Source organism: Zonotrichia albicollis, chromosome 8 (assembly GCF_047830755.1).
Source record: "Zonotrichia albicollis isolate bZonAlb1 chromosome 8, bZonAlb1.hap1, whole genome shotgun sequence".
NCBI lineage: Eukaryota > Metazoa > Chordata > Aves > Passeriformes > Passerellidae > Zonotrichia > Zonotrichia albicollis.
In genome coordinates, this window is record NC_133826.1 from 9008329 (window position 1) to 9022729 (window position 14401).

The 14401-nt window shown below is 49.7% G+C and overlaps 1 protein-coding gene across 2 annotated transcripts in view; it reads left to right on the forward strand.

Annotated features, from left to right (window-relative positions):
• The window catches only part of TMEM275 (transmembrane protein 275), a 28643-nt gene extending 18721 nt beyond the window's left edge, over window positions 1-9922 (forward strand). The window contains exons 1-2 of one of the 2 annotated variants that reach the window (XM_026790480.2): window positions 107-591; window positions 4417-9922. In XM_026790480.2, the coding sequence (XP_026646281.1) occupies window positions 4507-5055 (549 nt within the window). In that variant the 5' untranslated portion in view covers window positions 107-591; window positions 4417-4506 and the 3' untranslated portion in view covers window positions 5056-9922. Of the gene's footprint in view, window positions 1-106; window positions 592-4416 lie in introns of those variants that run through there. The other variant, XM_074545855.1, reaches the window with a different exon arrangement.
• The last annotated feature ends 4479 nt before the right edge of the window (window positions 9923-14401 follow it).

Sequence of the window (14401 nt, forward strand, 5' to 3'; positions counted from 1 at the left end):
TCCTCGGCATCCGGCCGTGTCTCTCTCTCTCCGCCCCGGGGCTGACCCTCGGCAGGGATGCGCTCCCGGGTTTTTCCTCTCCCCTGGGGAAAAAGGGGCTGTTCTGCTCCGGGCACCTCTGTCAGCTGAAGGGGGCGGGAGCTGCAGCCTTGAAGTAGAAAAGGAAGAAGGAAAAGCAGCGGGGCGAGGATGAGCGGCGCCGGACAGCGGTGGGCGGTGGGCTGAGCCTCCGGGCACCGCGGGCTGCGGGAGGAGGAGGCGGCAGAGGATGCGGCGGGGCAGGGATGCTGCGGCTGAGCACCCACCTGCCTAGGGAGAGCAGCATCGTCCTCCGAGGGCAGGGAGAAAGTGGGGGGAAAGCGGCGGAGCTCTCTGAGCTCTGCAAGGACTGCCCGCCTGACACCCCAGCAAAGTTTCCTGAGCTCGGTGACGAGAGGGGAGCAGAGATGTGAGATCCCTCTGCCCGCAGGCTTCCAGCCCCCGTTCTGCTGGGACGAACCATGGCTTTGCCATCCCCGAGTGAAGGGTGAGGGTGAGACCCCGGGCAGCCGCTCCCTCCATCGCCTTCCCCGGCTCCGCGCTCCCTCCCAGGTGAGTGTCCTCCCCTTCCAGACACCCAGCCTCTCTCTGCCCTGCCAGAGACTTTCCCAGCAGTTTGCCCATGAAAAAAAAAAGTCTTGTGCTTCTCCTGGCAGCTGAATGTTGCTTGCCTGTGTGTTTGTGAGCCTGCCTGTGTGTGGGGTGGTTGTAGCTGTCTGACTGCAATTTCAGTTTGCTGATCACTGTCATTATTTTTCTGTGCCATCACACCTCTGGAAAGGGGACTCATCTGTGGTCTGTCAAATATTTTCATTGTGCTGCTGCACTGAAGGATGACAGCTCAATTTCTCTCCACTACAACTAAGAGGGAAGCGTGCTTGGCTGTGCATGCTGCTGGTGCTGCTGCTGTGGCTTTAAACAATGCTCCTAAAATGCTGGCTGAATATGTCAGTGTGACCTTCAAGCTCTAGGAACTCTCAGAGATATGGGTGAAAGTCTGTCTTTGTCCCCCTGAGAGTATAGGGAGGAGTGGCTATTCTCCTGGAAGGAATCATTATAGCCTGTGGATTTCCATCATGCCAGCTTGAGTGTGCAGCTTTTATTTTTGCACAGCAGTGCTTGCAGTAGTGCATTTCATGCTGAAATATTGTTTGGAGAAGAAATCTACACTCTGACTGATAAGAAAAGAACCTTGTTTCAAGCAAAGAGCCCAAAGAGAACTTTTCCCACTTCTGATGGAACAGAAGTTGGTTATTTTAATCAGAATAATTTAGCTGAAAAGTTGGTAATTTTTTAAGCCATTGATTTCACTGTAGTGAAAGGTAAAAGCTTTCAGATATCCCCAGGCAGGTCAGCAGTGGGACCTGACCCACATCAGCCCATTCTTGTGCCTAAGAGGGGGATGGAGAAGCATTAGCCTGGGCTTTCGGAGATGACAGAAGAGCAAAGGTGTTCCTGTTGTACATGACAATCAGAATAAAGATGGACCTTATGTTGTCATGGGGCCTTGTTAGGTAGAGGATAGTGTAAGGCATTCTGTGGCTTTGGTTTCTTTTTTGCTTTATCCTCCACTGCTCTGTTGGCTTTCTCAGCCCCATGTCATCTGGTGGTCTAACAGGAATTCCTTGTGTGCAATCCCTGATGTTTCACATGGAGATGAAGACAAAAGCAACCACTGATCTACTTTCTAGGTGTTCCCAGTCCAAACATTTCTCTGTGCTGTGAGTTACCCTGTGGTGTGTGTGCAGATCATGCTCTGGGATCGTGTTCTGCGATCATGCTTGAATTCCAAGATCTCCTGCCCCCAGCCTGCTGGGAGAGGTTCCAGGCAGGAATCTCCAGTGATTCCATTGTTTTCTGCTGGGAAAGGCCCATTACCCCATGTAGACGCTGCAAGCAAAGGCAAGGGGAAAGAAGTTTTTCCTTGGACATACCATGGCCATAGAACACTTCTGGTGCAGCTGTAGAGAAGGTGTGACAAGCTTCAGCCCCTGTGCTCAGGGATCTGTAATGATGGACAAATATTGCCAGGCAGAGAAAATGAGCTATGAGGGACCATGCTGGGTGATCTCTCTGCAGCCTTGAAAGCTGCCAGAAACCACAGGGTCCCTTTGGAGTGGCTACAGGCGCCCACTGACAGATGGGATGGGCAACAGGTTGAAATTCCTCTTGAAAATCTCAGGGGCAGGCAGAGCTCTGGTGATGCCTTGCCTAAGAGCAGAAACAGCTGGGGTGTTGAGTGTCCTGCTGGAGCCCAGCTGCCTGGCTCTTCCAGGAGGGAGAATTCCTTCACACTGGAAGCAGGTGAGGGTGAGAAGCCAGGAGGAAGAAAGCTGATGGAGTGAGTCTGTGATATTTTTAAACTATCCTGCAGTTCCCTGGTGGGTATTTTGTAGTGGGAGAATGTGGGGCAAACCAAGGGGAGGAGCCACACTGGGGTGTCTGCAGCCTCTGTGTGCTAAAGGTTTGGGCTGGTCTGCAAACAGTGCAAAAATGTGTTTTTAACCAGAAGCTATCCTGCTGCTGGTGCAGGGCTGGTGAAGGAGGCAGAATCAGGGCTCCAGCTCCCATCAGCATGCCAGGGTTCCCAGGCAGAACAAAAGGACCCTGCTAGGCAAACATGGATGTGTGTCAGCCTGGCTGACGGAGAAAATGCCCTTTCTCTCTCACACTCAGTATCCTTAAAAAATCTCTGCCTGCTGAGAGACTTCTCCCCAGCCAGGCATCCCCAGATGGGGAAGGATTTAATCCTGTCCCTGTCAGCTCCAGCTGCCTCACTGAACAGGAACTCTGCTGAAAGTCCAGTGCTGCACACATCCAGGTCTAAACAAAAGCCCAAGCCAAGGAAATGAGATATGACACCTGACAGGGCAGCAGAGAGCTTTGCCTCAGCTGGAGGTGCCAGAAAATTTTATAACCTAGGAAAGATGTTGAAAATGCCCGGCTGATCCCACTGGTGTGTGTCAGCGTGATGGGTGATGGTTTGTTATTTGTTGTTGGGTTTTTTGTTTGTTTGGTGTTTTTCTTTGGTTTTGTATTTTTCTTTGGTTTTGGGGTGTTGTTTTGTTTTGATTTTGTTTGTTTTGGGTTTTGTTTAATTTAGTGGCTACAGGGTGTTGATAGCACAACAGAGCATCTTGGCTCTGCCATAGAAACTGAGTGGTATCAGTTTTTTGCTGACAACACTTCAGAAAGGGATTTGACAGGAGAGGAGGGAAGAAGCTAGGGAGCTAGGCAGGAGAGGAAGGAAGAGCAGACTGCTATTGTTTGCAATCTGGCTGGGAAGAGAAACGCTTTCCTGCCTGTAAAATCAAAGACATCACCAGCAAACTGCTGACAAATTTGCTTCTGGCAATTTGACTTCCCAGCAAGTACGGCAAACACAAATCCAGCTCTCATCACATCCAATAATCTCCTCCATGGAGAAGCTGCTGCTGTCAGCCAGGGCTGTGTTACTGCCTTGGGTCCTAGACAGATCCCCACACAGGCTCTTTTTCAGCTTCAGCATCTCAGTTTCCATGAGCTTCCATCCTGGAGCTGATAGTGCTCAAGCCTTGTAGAAGTTTGGGTTTATGGCTGCAAACAAGATTCCCAGTCCCCTTCTATGGGGTCTCCTGTAATCACACCAAAGATGGTGAGATGCATGGTTCAAAGCATGGTCTAGCTGACAAAACAGCCACATTTGCTCCATTTTATTGCAGATTTGTGTGACTGAGAGGGTGTCATTCAGTGTCTGTGGATGGTGTTTGTATCACTGAGCATCCAATGCTACCTGCTCGAGGGATCTCCAGGGTTGTCTCTGTAGTCAGCTCAGCCTCCCAGTACAGACATCTTTGGGGATTCTCTGGGTCATCTTCTGGGGCCTTTTATCCCACTAGCTGGAAAGGCAAGCTGGATGACTAATTTCAATTATTGGAGAACTGAGACATGGAGCAAAGTGTCCCCTTTCTGTCACAACAGTGGACATTACCCATTCAAAAATACACCACCAGTACTGCAGTGAGGGGTGTTCAGGGCAGTCCTGGAGTCTGTTATTTTGGGCAGGTGTTGTGTGGGTGGTGACAAACCCTGTGAGACCAGCTATGGCACAGGCTCTGGCCGTGGCATGCTCGGATTCACTTGGGCATCATCCACATGGAGAGCAAAGGACATGGAGCACGCTGGGCTCAGTGCTCCAGCCTGAGGGTGACCACGTGTGACCACCACAGTCAGGGTGGTCAAGTTCAAGGGAAGTCAAGTTCAGCCTTGAAAGCAGGCTTGGATTTGGGTTTAGTTTCTGGCACCAGCAGACCCAGAGAAGATGCTGGTCACCAGGAATGGCAGGGAATATGTGCTTTGGTTTATTGCCCTAACAGCTGCTTCTTCATTCCTCTCCAGGATTTCAAGGCAACAGGAGACTGGAAACAGTCTTCACAACACAGCATTCACCCTGTGAGGACTGAGGTGACCTCCAAGACTCTTCCCAGCATGTTCAGTGAAAAGAGCAGTGCCTCTTTGCCCCAAAAACCCACCCAGAAGAAGACCCGGCCCCAGGGCCTCCCCTCCCCTGCTCTCTGCTGTGCTTGTGGACTCTGCATCATGCTAGCAGGGATCAACATCACCTTAGTGGGAGCTTTTGCCTTTGGGACCTTCCTCCCTGTGAACAACCCTCCCATCATCATCGGGCCCATCCTGCTGGTGGTGGCCTTCACGTTCTTCGGTGCCTGCTGCATCTGCAGCCGGAGGCCCCCGGCCCACGGGGCCAGGAAATCCAAACCAGGCTCCAACATCGGCCTCATCAAACCTGGCAACACAGCCTTTGAAATTGAAACCAGCGAGCACACGGTGCAGGACACCACTGCTGTCCAGCTGAGCCCCACCAACTCCCCCATCTCCTCCAAAAAGTCCACCCCAGTGCACGAGAACGCCAAGGCTTGCAAACTCTTCACCATGGAGGGCAACGGGCCAGTGGCCAAATACTCCACAGGGGGAGAGGCCATACAGCTCAACCTGCCCAGGGACCTGGCCACATCCTAAACCCAGGCAAAGCTTTTGTCAGCAGCCAGCCAAACGCTGCCATGGGCGGGCTGGAATTGTGCCATCAGTCAGGGGCGTGGGGAAGGTGCTTGTGGAAAGCCAGCAGTCAGTCAGGTCTCTCTGAACCACTTTAAGGGAGATGGATGCAACAGCAGAAAGAAAAATAATCCAGATTTTTTTTTGCTGAAACATGCCCATTATACAGTTTTAAAAAGAAAACTGATAACGATGCTGCTGTGAAAAGATGATCACGGTTCCTGGAAATACGCTGCCGTTTTTGGGGAGCAGATAGAAGAGGGGAATGAATTAATTTGTCTGATATAATGTGACAGTTGGAAGGAGAAGCTACCTGGGACTGACAAATGACAGCTCTTTCTTCTCAGAAGTGAAGCAATTCTTGGACATAAAAGAAGCAGGAACGCAGTAAATTACAGCTTGCTGCCACTCAGTCACAAGAAGATTTCAGCATTTTTAGTGCCAGACTTTTTGGCAGTAGGGACAAAGCTATGTCTTTGCTACTGAAAAAGCAGTGTGAAGCCATCTCTCCTCTGCTGAAAATTCTTGCCCCAGCCTGCCCTCATTTGGGTGATTTTACTGCCCATTCTAAGAGAAGGAACCACAAGGATCACAATCAGCGCTGGTATTTTCCTCTCACGTTAATGAGCTTGAGCTGCAGCTGTGCTACTCCTCTCAGTGTATTTCTTGGAAGATCAGTCAGGCTGGATCCTTGGGGATGAGCTCCTGGGGTAACCAGAGACTAACAGGAGCCTGCAAATTAAATCTTTGGGCCGTGATTATGTATTGAGTACTAGGCAACATTCTTCCCATATTTTTGCGGAAGGCTGGCCTGGGACACACCTCAGGGCAGGGGGTAGATGACTGTATGGGCTTCAGAACTGTATGGGCTTCAGAATAGCTCTGCTGGAAGATGGTGACTGTGGGATCCATTGCCCAGGAGTGGATCCTTGCTGCAGGAAATTGAGTGCTCAGGGTGCTCACAAAGCAGTGGGATGAGTTTGCAGAAGAGAATTTTTCAAGAGCTGTTCCAAGCAAAGATGCCCCCTGTGCCTCAGAAAGACCCTAATCTGATGGAATAATGCTGCAAAGGATTTGTGTTTTTCCCTGGGGGACTCTGGCTGGGAGCACAGTGCTGTGCTGATGGGCTTTGCTCTGACTCCTGCTCAGTGTGGGGAAGGACAGCACTGCCAGGCAGGACTTGTATGTGGGGAGGCAGCAGCAAGAGAGTGGATCTTGAGTAGGAATGGCTGCACAGGTCCTCTGTTTATGGTAACTCTATATTTGAAGTGTGGTTTTTGGGACTTTGGATGACAAGGGAATCATCTGGACCACACCACTTCACTGCAGTGGCCCGGCTAGCCCAGGATCCAGCTTCTGACAAGACTGTGAGCAAGGTCTGGAGAGGAACATAAAGACAGGGGAAAACCAGGATGCTGCTTGCCAGAAGTGCTTTCCCAGCTTCCAATGTGCTATTGCTTAGGAGCTTCCTGAGCTGGCAGTGGTGCCTGTATGTAGCAGCCCTGAGTGGATTTCTCCCCCATGAAATAATCCATTTGCGCCTTGACTGTCTGTCAGTTCCCATCATTTGTGATCCTGCAGCAGAGAGCTGCACACTTTGGCTTCTTTTCATCTTGCATCCTCCTACCTCCCTTTGATGGCTCAGATTTCCCAGGTTAGAAGGGTCAGCAAACAGCCCATGGCCTCACCACCCTTTGGGTATTCTGAGATGTGTTTTCCATGCCATGTTCCCTCCATCCATCTCTCTCTTACACAACTTTATATATCCTGTAGCCAGAGGGAGGAAACTCTTCCCATTCAGCCCAGCAGCAGCTGCTTGATTGGCTGAGGACAACACAGCCCTGAGGCTTTAACCACCAGAAATCCATGTAGAGAGAGGTGGAAGGGCTGAAGGGGAAATGTTGGAGGACAGGGAGGGATTGTGGCATGGCCAAGGCTCCCCTTGGCCACCAGGTACCTCTGTGGAGAGAAAAGCCCTGGTGCTGTACAGGCCATGCAGGAGGTGTCCTGGCTGCTCTGGGGAGCCCCTGGGCAGCTGATGTCCCTGCATGAGCCCAGGTAGGATGAGGTTGAAGTAATTCCTTGATAAAAGGTTAACCAAAGAGTCGTAATGTGAGTCCCTGAGTCCTCCAGCTCCAACAGCTCCTTCTCCACATCTTGATTTTAGCAGGGTGGGTCTGCAGTGATTGGGAGGAGAAGAGGCAGGTTTGGGAGAAGGGTGTTTGTGTAGGGCTGGGTAAATGCAGGTTCAATCTTTGGTACAGCCTCCAGGTCCTGGGCAAGTCATTGATGTGTGCTGTGAGGGGCAAACACCTGCTCCAGCTCCATGGAAAGCTGCTTTAGGGATGAGCATTGCCAAGGTTGGCATTGGCACACCTGAATCTGGAGATTGCTCTGAGCTGGGTGGATCTGCACAGCCTGACCCCTGTGTGATCTCTCTTAGAGCTCACTTTCTTGGAGGGCTCTGCCCCCAGCACTGCCCCAGGAATGCAGGAACTGCTGTGCTGACAAAAAGGCTCCCTCAGTTTTTGCCTGCCCGTGAGTGCTGTAGCAATTAGGCAGAACAGCTTGCTGATGTAGGTTTGATTCCCAACTTGCTGGCCTCACTAGCATACAACAGCTTGGAAATCTTTTAGAGACATTTCCCACATGAATATGGTTACTGCAAGATTTTCTTTGAGCACTCAGAGCCAAAAAATTAGTAAAATCAAGTGCTAAGCACACAATTCCTTTCTTTGCTCGCTGAAGTCTTGAAAAGCAGGACTGGAGAGCATCACTCCTCATCACAGCTGCCCTGTGAAATGCTACCAGAGGTGGATAATGCGATGCCTGACCAAGAGAGCACAGCCAGCAGAGATGGTGTCTGGGCAGGCAGAGGGGGAGGAGCAGTGAGATGCTGATGTGAGGTGGGTGTGCCCCACAGTGATGCCCTGGTGTGGGTGTGCCCCACAGTGATGCCCCGGTGAGGTGGATGTGCCCCCAAGCTGTGACCCACACCTGCCTGCCCAGCATGGTGTCCATGAGAACATCCTCTGCCTCCCTGCTCTTGCCTTCTTCTGTCTTTTGTAATTCCCACGTCTGTCTGTCTGCTCACCCCCATGGTCAGCTGTGCCTGATGTTGTGAATTTCGTGCCTCCTTGTGTAGTGGGAGATAAGGAGAGTTCCTATTCTCCAAGTCAGCATTTCTGGCGTGAGTCTTTTTATAAAAATTGCTGTTTCCGTGTGTGCAATGTGGAATTTGGAAAAGAGAGACACATTAAAATAATTGCACTCAGAAAGCATTTGGCCTGTCTGCCTTTTCATTCTAACAGCCACCTTCTTCTTTATCCCCAGACTGTGTGTGTGCCCCAATCCTGTCTGTGTGCATTTTGCCTCAAGCTCCTCACTCTCCTGCTTGTTCTCCCAGGAAAAAGTGTCCCTAAGAATTCACATTGCCTCTCAAATGCCAGTTCTCCTTGAAAACCTGTTTGCCTAAACATTAGTCCCACATCAGGCTCCCACTATCATTGCTTTGACTAACAGGGGAATAACCAAATTCAGCCTTTTTTGGCTGCAGGTGTGTTTTTAACCCCCAGCTGGGCACCTGGCCAGGCCAGATGTGAACTCTGGGATCCCAGGGACACAGGAGCAGCAGGGCTGTGGGCTGGGCTGGGTGAGGGCTGTGGGCTGCTCTGATTCAGTGCCTCTGAATCAGAGAGGACTGGGCTGGATTATTTCAGCTGATCCTCCCCAGCCCTGGGTAGAGATGATATTTAATTTATGGTGCAGGGGAGGGAGCTGTATCTGTGTGTGCCTGTGTGTCTAGGATTGCTGCTGTCACCTTTCTGTGCCTGCTCTGGGCTTAGCCCAACATGGTCTCCTGGAGATGAGTCAAGGAGGGATGGCACAGGGAGAATAAAGAGGATTTGAGAGCCTTGCAAATTCACCTCGTCAAAGGGCTTCTCCTCCATGTGCAGCCAAGTGATTGGAGATGAGAGGAAATCTCTCCATTCCAGGCAGCCTGGCTGGTTAAAGACCTGAGAAATTAGCTGGCTAAGAAGGCTCCACTGACAATGTGTGTAAAATGAAAACCTTTTCCCTGCAGAAAGGGTTTGTTTTTTTTTTTTTTTTTTTGGTTGTTAGGAAAACCTCCCTGGAAAGGTTTTTCCTTTTTAAAAGTGGGGCCAGAGAGAAAAGCATGGAGGAGAGTTTGCTGAGCATCCACTGCCATCCTCCTGCACTTGCAGCCTGTAGCATTCCTGCACTAACCTGAGCTTCTCTTTCCATCTGGAAGAACAAACCAGAAACATTCTATGAAATGCAATTAGCTTTTTCTAATTTCCAGACCAAATTTATCTGTGGCTGGTTTATTTCCTTTTATCTTTGTACCAACAATGGCTTTTAACCAGGATACCTTTTAACCTTCTGGAAATTTTTATCCCTGAAACATTTCAGGTTTGCTGCAGATCTCCTGGAGCTTTTCTTTCAATGGGCTGAGCTGGCTGATTCCTTCCATCCTTCCCTCCTGTGAAATGCTCACATTTGCCCAGGAGCCCTTACTGCTCTCTGCCTTATTCCTCTGATTTTGGCTCAGGAGCTCCATGAAAGCTCCTGCACAGCCATTCTTTTGCAGGACTCCCAAGCCCACAGTGAAGTACAAACCTTCCAGGTCTGTCTTGTGCAAGAAACTGGGCATTTTCCTTGCATAAGGAAAGGAAGAGGGGGAAAAAAATCCCTGAAAGAGCAAAAACCCCCGTGAAAATGTGAAATTTCTATTTGCAGAGTCTCTCTGTTAAAAAAAAAAGTAAAATGAGCTTTTATGTCATTAGTCTCCATTGAATCCATGGCAAATGTGCTCAATTTAAAGGTTGAAAGGCTGTTTTTCTCACACTGTCAGATGCTGTCAGCTCAGCTGAGCTTTCAGCACTGGGAGAGACCCTCGGGCACTGCAGCAGCCCCACTACAACCTGCTCTGGGAGAGGTTTGAGAATTCCTTTAAAACTCCTGGATTCCAGACTGATGGCCCCAAGGAGCTCACCCTTTGGGGTGGCCCTGCCACATGTCCCCAGAGTGATTGAAGCCACAGCAGGTGTCAGTTCCCTGCTGCTGTCTCACACACTTTGCTCTCACACACTTCCTCAGGAGGCCAGGAGCTTGACTTATTCAATCTTAAAATGAATTTGAAGGTCTTGGAGATTGAGCCCATGCAGTGGTGGCCAGTCTGGGGGTGACCACGGCTCACCCAGGCTGCAGAAGGCAGCTGGGCTATCAGGGCTGGTCAGCAAGGATGGCTCCACACAGGCTCCTTCCCACACCTCTGCTCATCTCATTTACACAGCCTGGGCAGAGCACATCTCACTGCTTCCACCAGCAGATCTCCTGCTACTCATCATCATCATCATCATCATCATCACCCTGAGCCTGTCCCTGCAGGACCTGCCCACACTGAGCTGGTTTTGGAGCCTCAGAGCACAGACAGTGTCAGCCTGGGAGGACAGATGAGGTTTTTCAGGGCATTCACGCACACAGAGTCCCCAGGAGTTTTTCCAGGGAGCCCAAAGTCATCTGGAAATTTTGATTTCTTGAAATTGGCCTGTCCTGAGAATACACTGGTTCTCATGATGCTTTTGCCAGGAAATAAACTTCCCAGGTTCCAGATGAAATTTCCGATCCAAACGCTCGAGTGCTGCTCTATTACTCAATCCTCCAGGCACCCCTAAAAAAAGATCTTGCTGAACTCTGTCTCCACATAAGGACCAAACTTCAAAGGCAGCTTGGGGACTACAACTCCTTGTCAGACCCCCTGTTTTCAATCAAATCCAAAAAGCCAAATTCCTCAATGCTTCTAATGAGCCATGCCTCTGGGATCTGTGTACCCTCCCCAAGACATCACAGTGGGTTTCTCCTGCTGAAATCTTCACTGGAGTTTCTCCCATCCATCTGCTGTGACAGCGAATACAACTTCATACATTGTGCTCTGGCCTGCTGCCAGATGGATATTTGATGAAGTTATAAAGTCAGACAGAAAAATTACTTCTTTTGCTGGCATGTAGGCAGAAAAGATGCTTCTTTTGGAGACAAATCCCTCTCTGTTGTTACCTCGGCATGAGAAATCAGTTTGATCTATAGTTCATCTTTTCATCTCCAGCTGAGCCAGGCAAACATGATGCTATCATTAGGAGCTGATCCTCCTTCCCCCATGGCAAGCAGCTGCTGCTTTATCCCATTTGCTGTCTCCAGGTCTCTGCAGTCTCCATTTGGAGGCAGGTTTTACACGTACAAACCCAGGGGATCTGGCTCATGCAGCTTGCTCAGGGCTGGGCATATCACTGCTGCCTGCACACCAAGGCTGCTTGTGCAAATCAGTAGCCAAAGTTGTTTTCTGGGAGCCTTTCACAGGGCCGTGGAGCTCACTGGAGAAAAATAACCTTTATCTGGCAGCTACAGCTGCACCTGGGAGTGGCAGAGCTGTTTGCTCCAGAGAGGTGAGCCCAGGCAGCAGAGAACTGAAAGCTCCCTGAGGCTCCCTTTCCAGCTCCATCCCACATGGTGATCTACAAATGGCTTTGCTTTCTCATCCTTTGTCTGGAAACAACAACTGCCCCAAAACTTCTGCTGTGTCCTTGCTGGATAAATGGATTTTCATAGCCATATGTCTCTGGAAATCTCTCTGAATGTGGTCTGACCCCATGCAGATGTCCAGCAGCCCCATCCATGCCCCTGGTGTTTTGCTGTGTGGGTGGCAGTAGGGCAGCTCCTGCTCTGGGTAAAGAGAAAGATAACAGGCAAGAAAGGAAATTGAAGCACAGGGCTGAAAATGGGGAGCTCAGCTTTTCCCAGGAAAAGAATAAAGCCATAACTCTCAATATCTGTAACATCTGTAACAAGGACTTCCATGCCTTAATCCTGCGTTGTGTGGAGATCCACCTGCTCGTGTCTGCTGGCTTCCTTTGAAGGAGAGGGAGGAAACACCATCTCTTTTCCTGATTAAACCTCCAAATACACCTTTTGTGTGGGACAGATTCATACCCCAAATAAATGTATGTAGATTCCCTTGTTCCAGCAGCAGTCTCTGAGGGTCAGCAAAACAGAGATGGGTTTTCTCTGCAGGGAACTGAGGGATGAACTGGCTGGATGATCCTGTTGGATGTTGTTTTCCTGACTCGATGCATTTCTCTGGCACAGGGCTGAATTTCCCAGCAGCTCTGGGCTACGTATGTTTTCATAGAGCCTCATTAAATACATAGCTTCAGTTCTGAAAATCACATTTGTTCTAAATAAGAGCTGTCTGCTGGGAGAATTAATTCCTCTGGCTTAAGTCACCTCCCTGGAAGTGATGCTGTTGTCTTCGATTTCATGGCTCGGATGATTACACTTTTCCAACACGCAAAAATAACGAGATTAGGGAATTTGTGGCAATGAAGGCAAAGAGGGGGAGCTGGCTAACAAAAAAGGAAAGAGAAATTGAATTTTCCTCTTAAAATAAAAGGAAATGCCTACTTCACAGAAACACTTTTGCTTTGGGGAATACCAGTGGGGGAAATTCCTTTTGAATCAAAATCTTTTATTAAACCTCTCAGGTTTGTTGCCACATTCAGAAAGCTTTGGGATAATGGTGCTAACTCCCATTATTAGTTACCACCGACCCAACAGCAAGGCTGGGGGTAACCCTCTGTCCCTGGACACAGGGAGGAAAACCCAGGAGTGTTTTCCCTGAGCATTTAGGCATGCTGACAGTGAGCCTGTGGGCTTCTGGCAGGGCATGGTTGGTGGAGGGGAATTCCAGGATGTAGGGGCAGTGGGGAGATGCCAGACCACACTGAAACTGAACTTGTCACAGTTTGCTGATGGGAATAAAATTGTCAGAGAAACTTCTTATCTGCAACAGGCTGATAGTGATGGAACAGGATGGAAGAAGTTCTTTTAAAGCTAAAAGAGGAGAGATTTAGATGTTAAGAAGAAATTCCTTCCTCAGAAGGTGATGAGGAACAGGAACAGGCTGCTCAGGGAAGCTGTGGATGCCCCATCCCTGGAAGTGCTGGAGGCCAGGCTGGATGGAACCCTGACCAGCCCAGTTTAGTGGGTGGCATCCCTGCCCATGGCAGCAGGGCTGGAGCTGGCTGATGTTTAATGTCCCTTCCAGCCCAGTAGATTCTATGATTCCATTCTGAAATGGGGCTGGTCTCTGCCTGTGCACACATGGCACACGTGGGCACCCCACACTCCTGCTGCCAAACCTCAAAGGACCAGCCAGCTGATGTGCCTCTGTGATGCCAGGGATGGGAAAAAAACACCCCCCTGGGAGTGGGGGAGACAACTGCCAGAGGGCAAGGCTCTTCTTTGGTGACACTGGGAGCACTTTAACACTCGCAAAATCATTAGGTTTAATGTTTCTGTTATTTTGCTGTCAATTCTCCTAATGGTGCTCCAGCAGCATGGAGTTGAGTGAGTCATAGAAGTAATTATTAACTAGGCTATGGCACTGAAAAGGCATTCAAAGTTCAATTCAGCACCAGCCCCAGTCGATGTGCAGGGTGTACATTCATTAATGAGCAGGTGCTAAGTGCTGAGGAGAGAAAAGGAGAGAGCCCATTCTGTATGAAATATTTTGCCTCATTATTCCCCACAGGGAAAAAGGTAGCAGCAGCAGGTGGAAGGAATAAATAGGAGTAAGGACATACATCTTGATCCTCACATTTTAAAGGGCATTTGAAAGCCAGGCACTCTGGGTTTTGCTACATCAGTGCTCAGAGTGATGCAGGGACCCAGAGGTGTTGGCATCTGTGGGTGCAAAGCATGGCAGGAAGCTGTTCCAACAAAACTTGGGAGTCTGAGTGGAAATAAACAGGCAAAAGGGATGTTTTGGATGTAGGGAACTGGATGTGCCAGGAGATGAAGTGATGTGACCAAGGTCGCACAAGGATTTGGTGGCAGAGGAGAAAACACTGCACAGAGTTAGTGCATCCTGTGACTCACCCAGCAGAGTTCCCCTTTTCCTAGATGTGCTTTCTGCTGAGGGCACACAGCCACCCTTCCAGGCAGACCTGTAGCTGGGGGGACAGAAGTACATCAGCTCTTCCCAGCCATCTGTCCTTCCTCTGTCATTACCTGCAGGAAAATGGCAGAGCAAAAGTTCCCATCAACAGTGCCAACCTAACCTGGTAGTCTGGGCTTGTGTAACAATTTTTATTCCGTTATATTTCCATGTTCTGGGGAAAAGGTTCTGTTTCAGTTTGGAGAGCAGGAGTGATAAAACACATTTCTGGAGGCAGGAAGATGATATCTGCTGAGATGAGCAGCAGTTGCCTGGAACAGCAATTACAGACCCTGC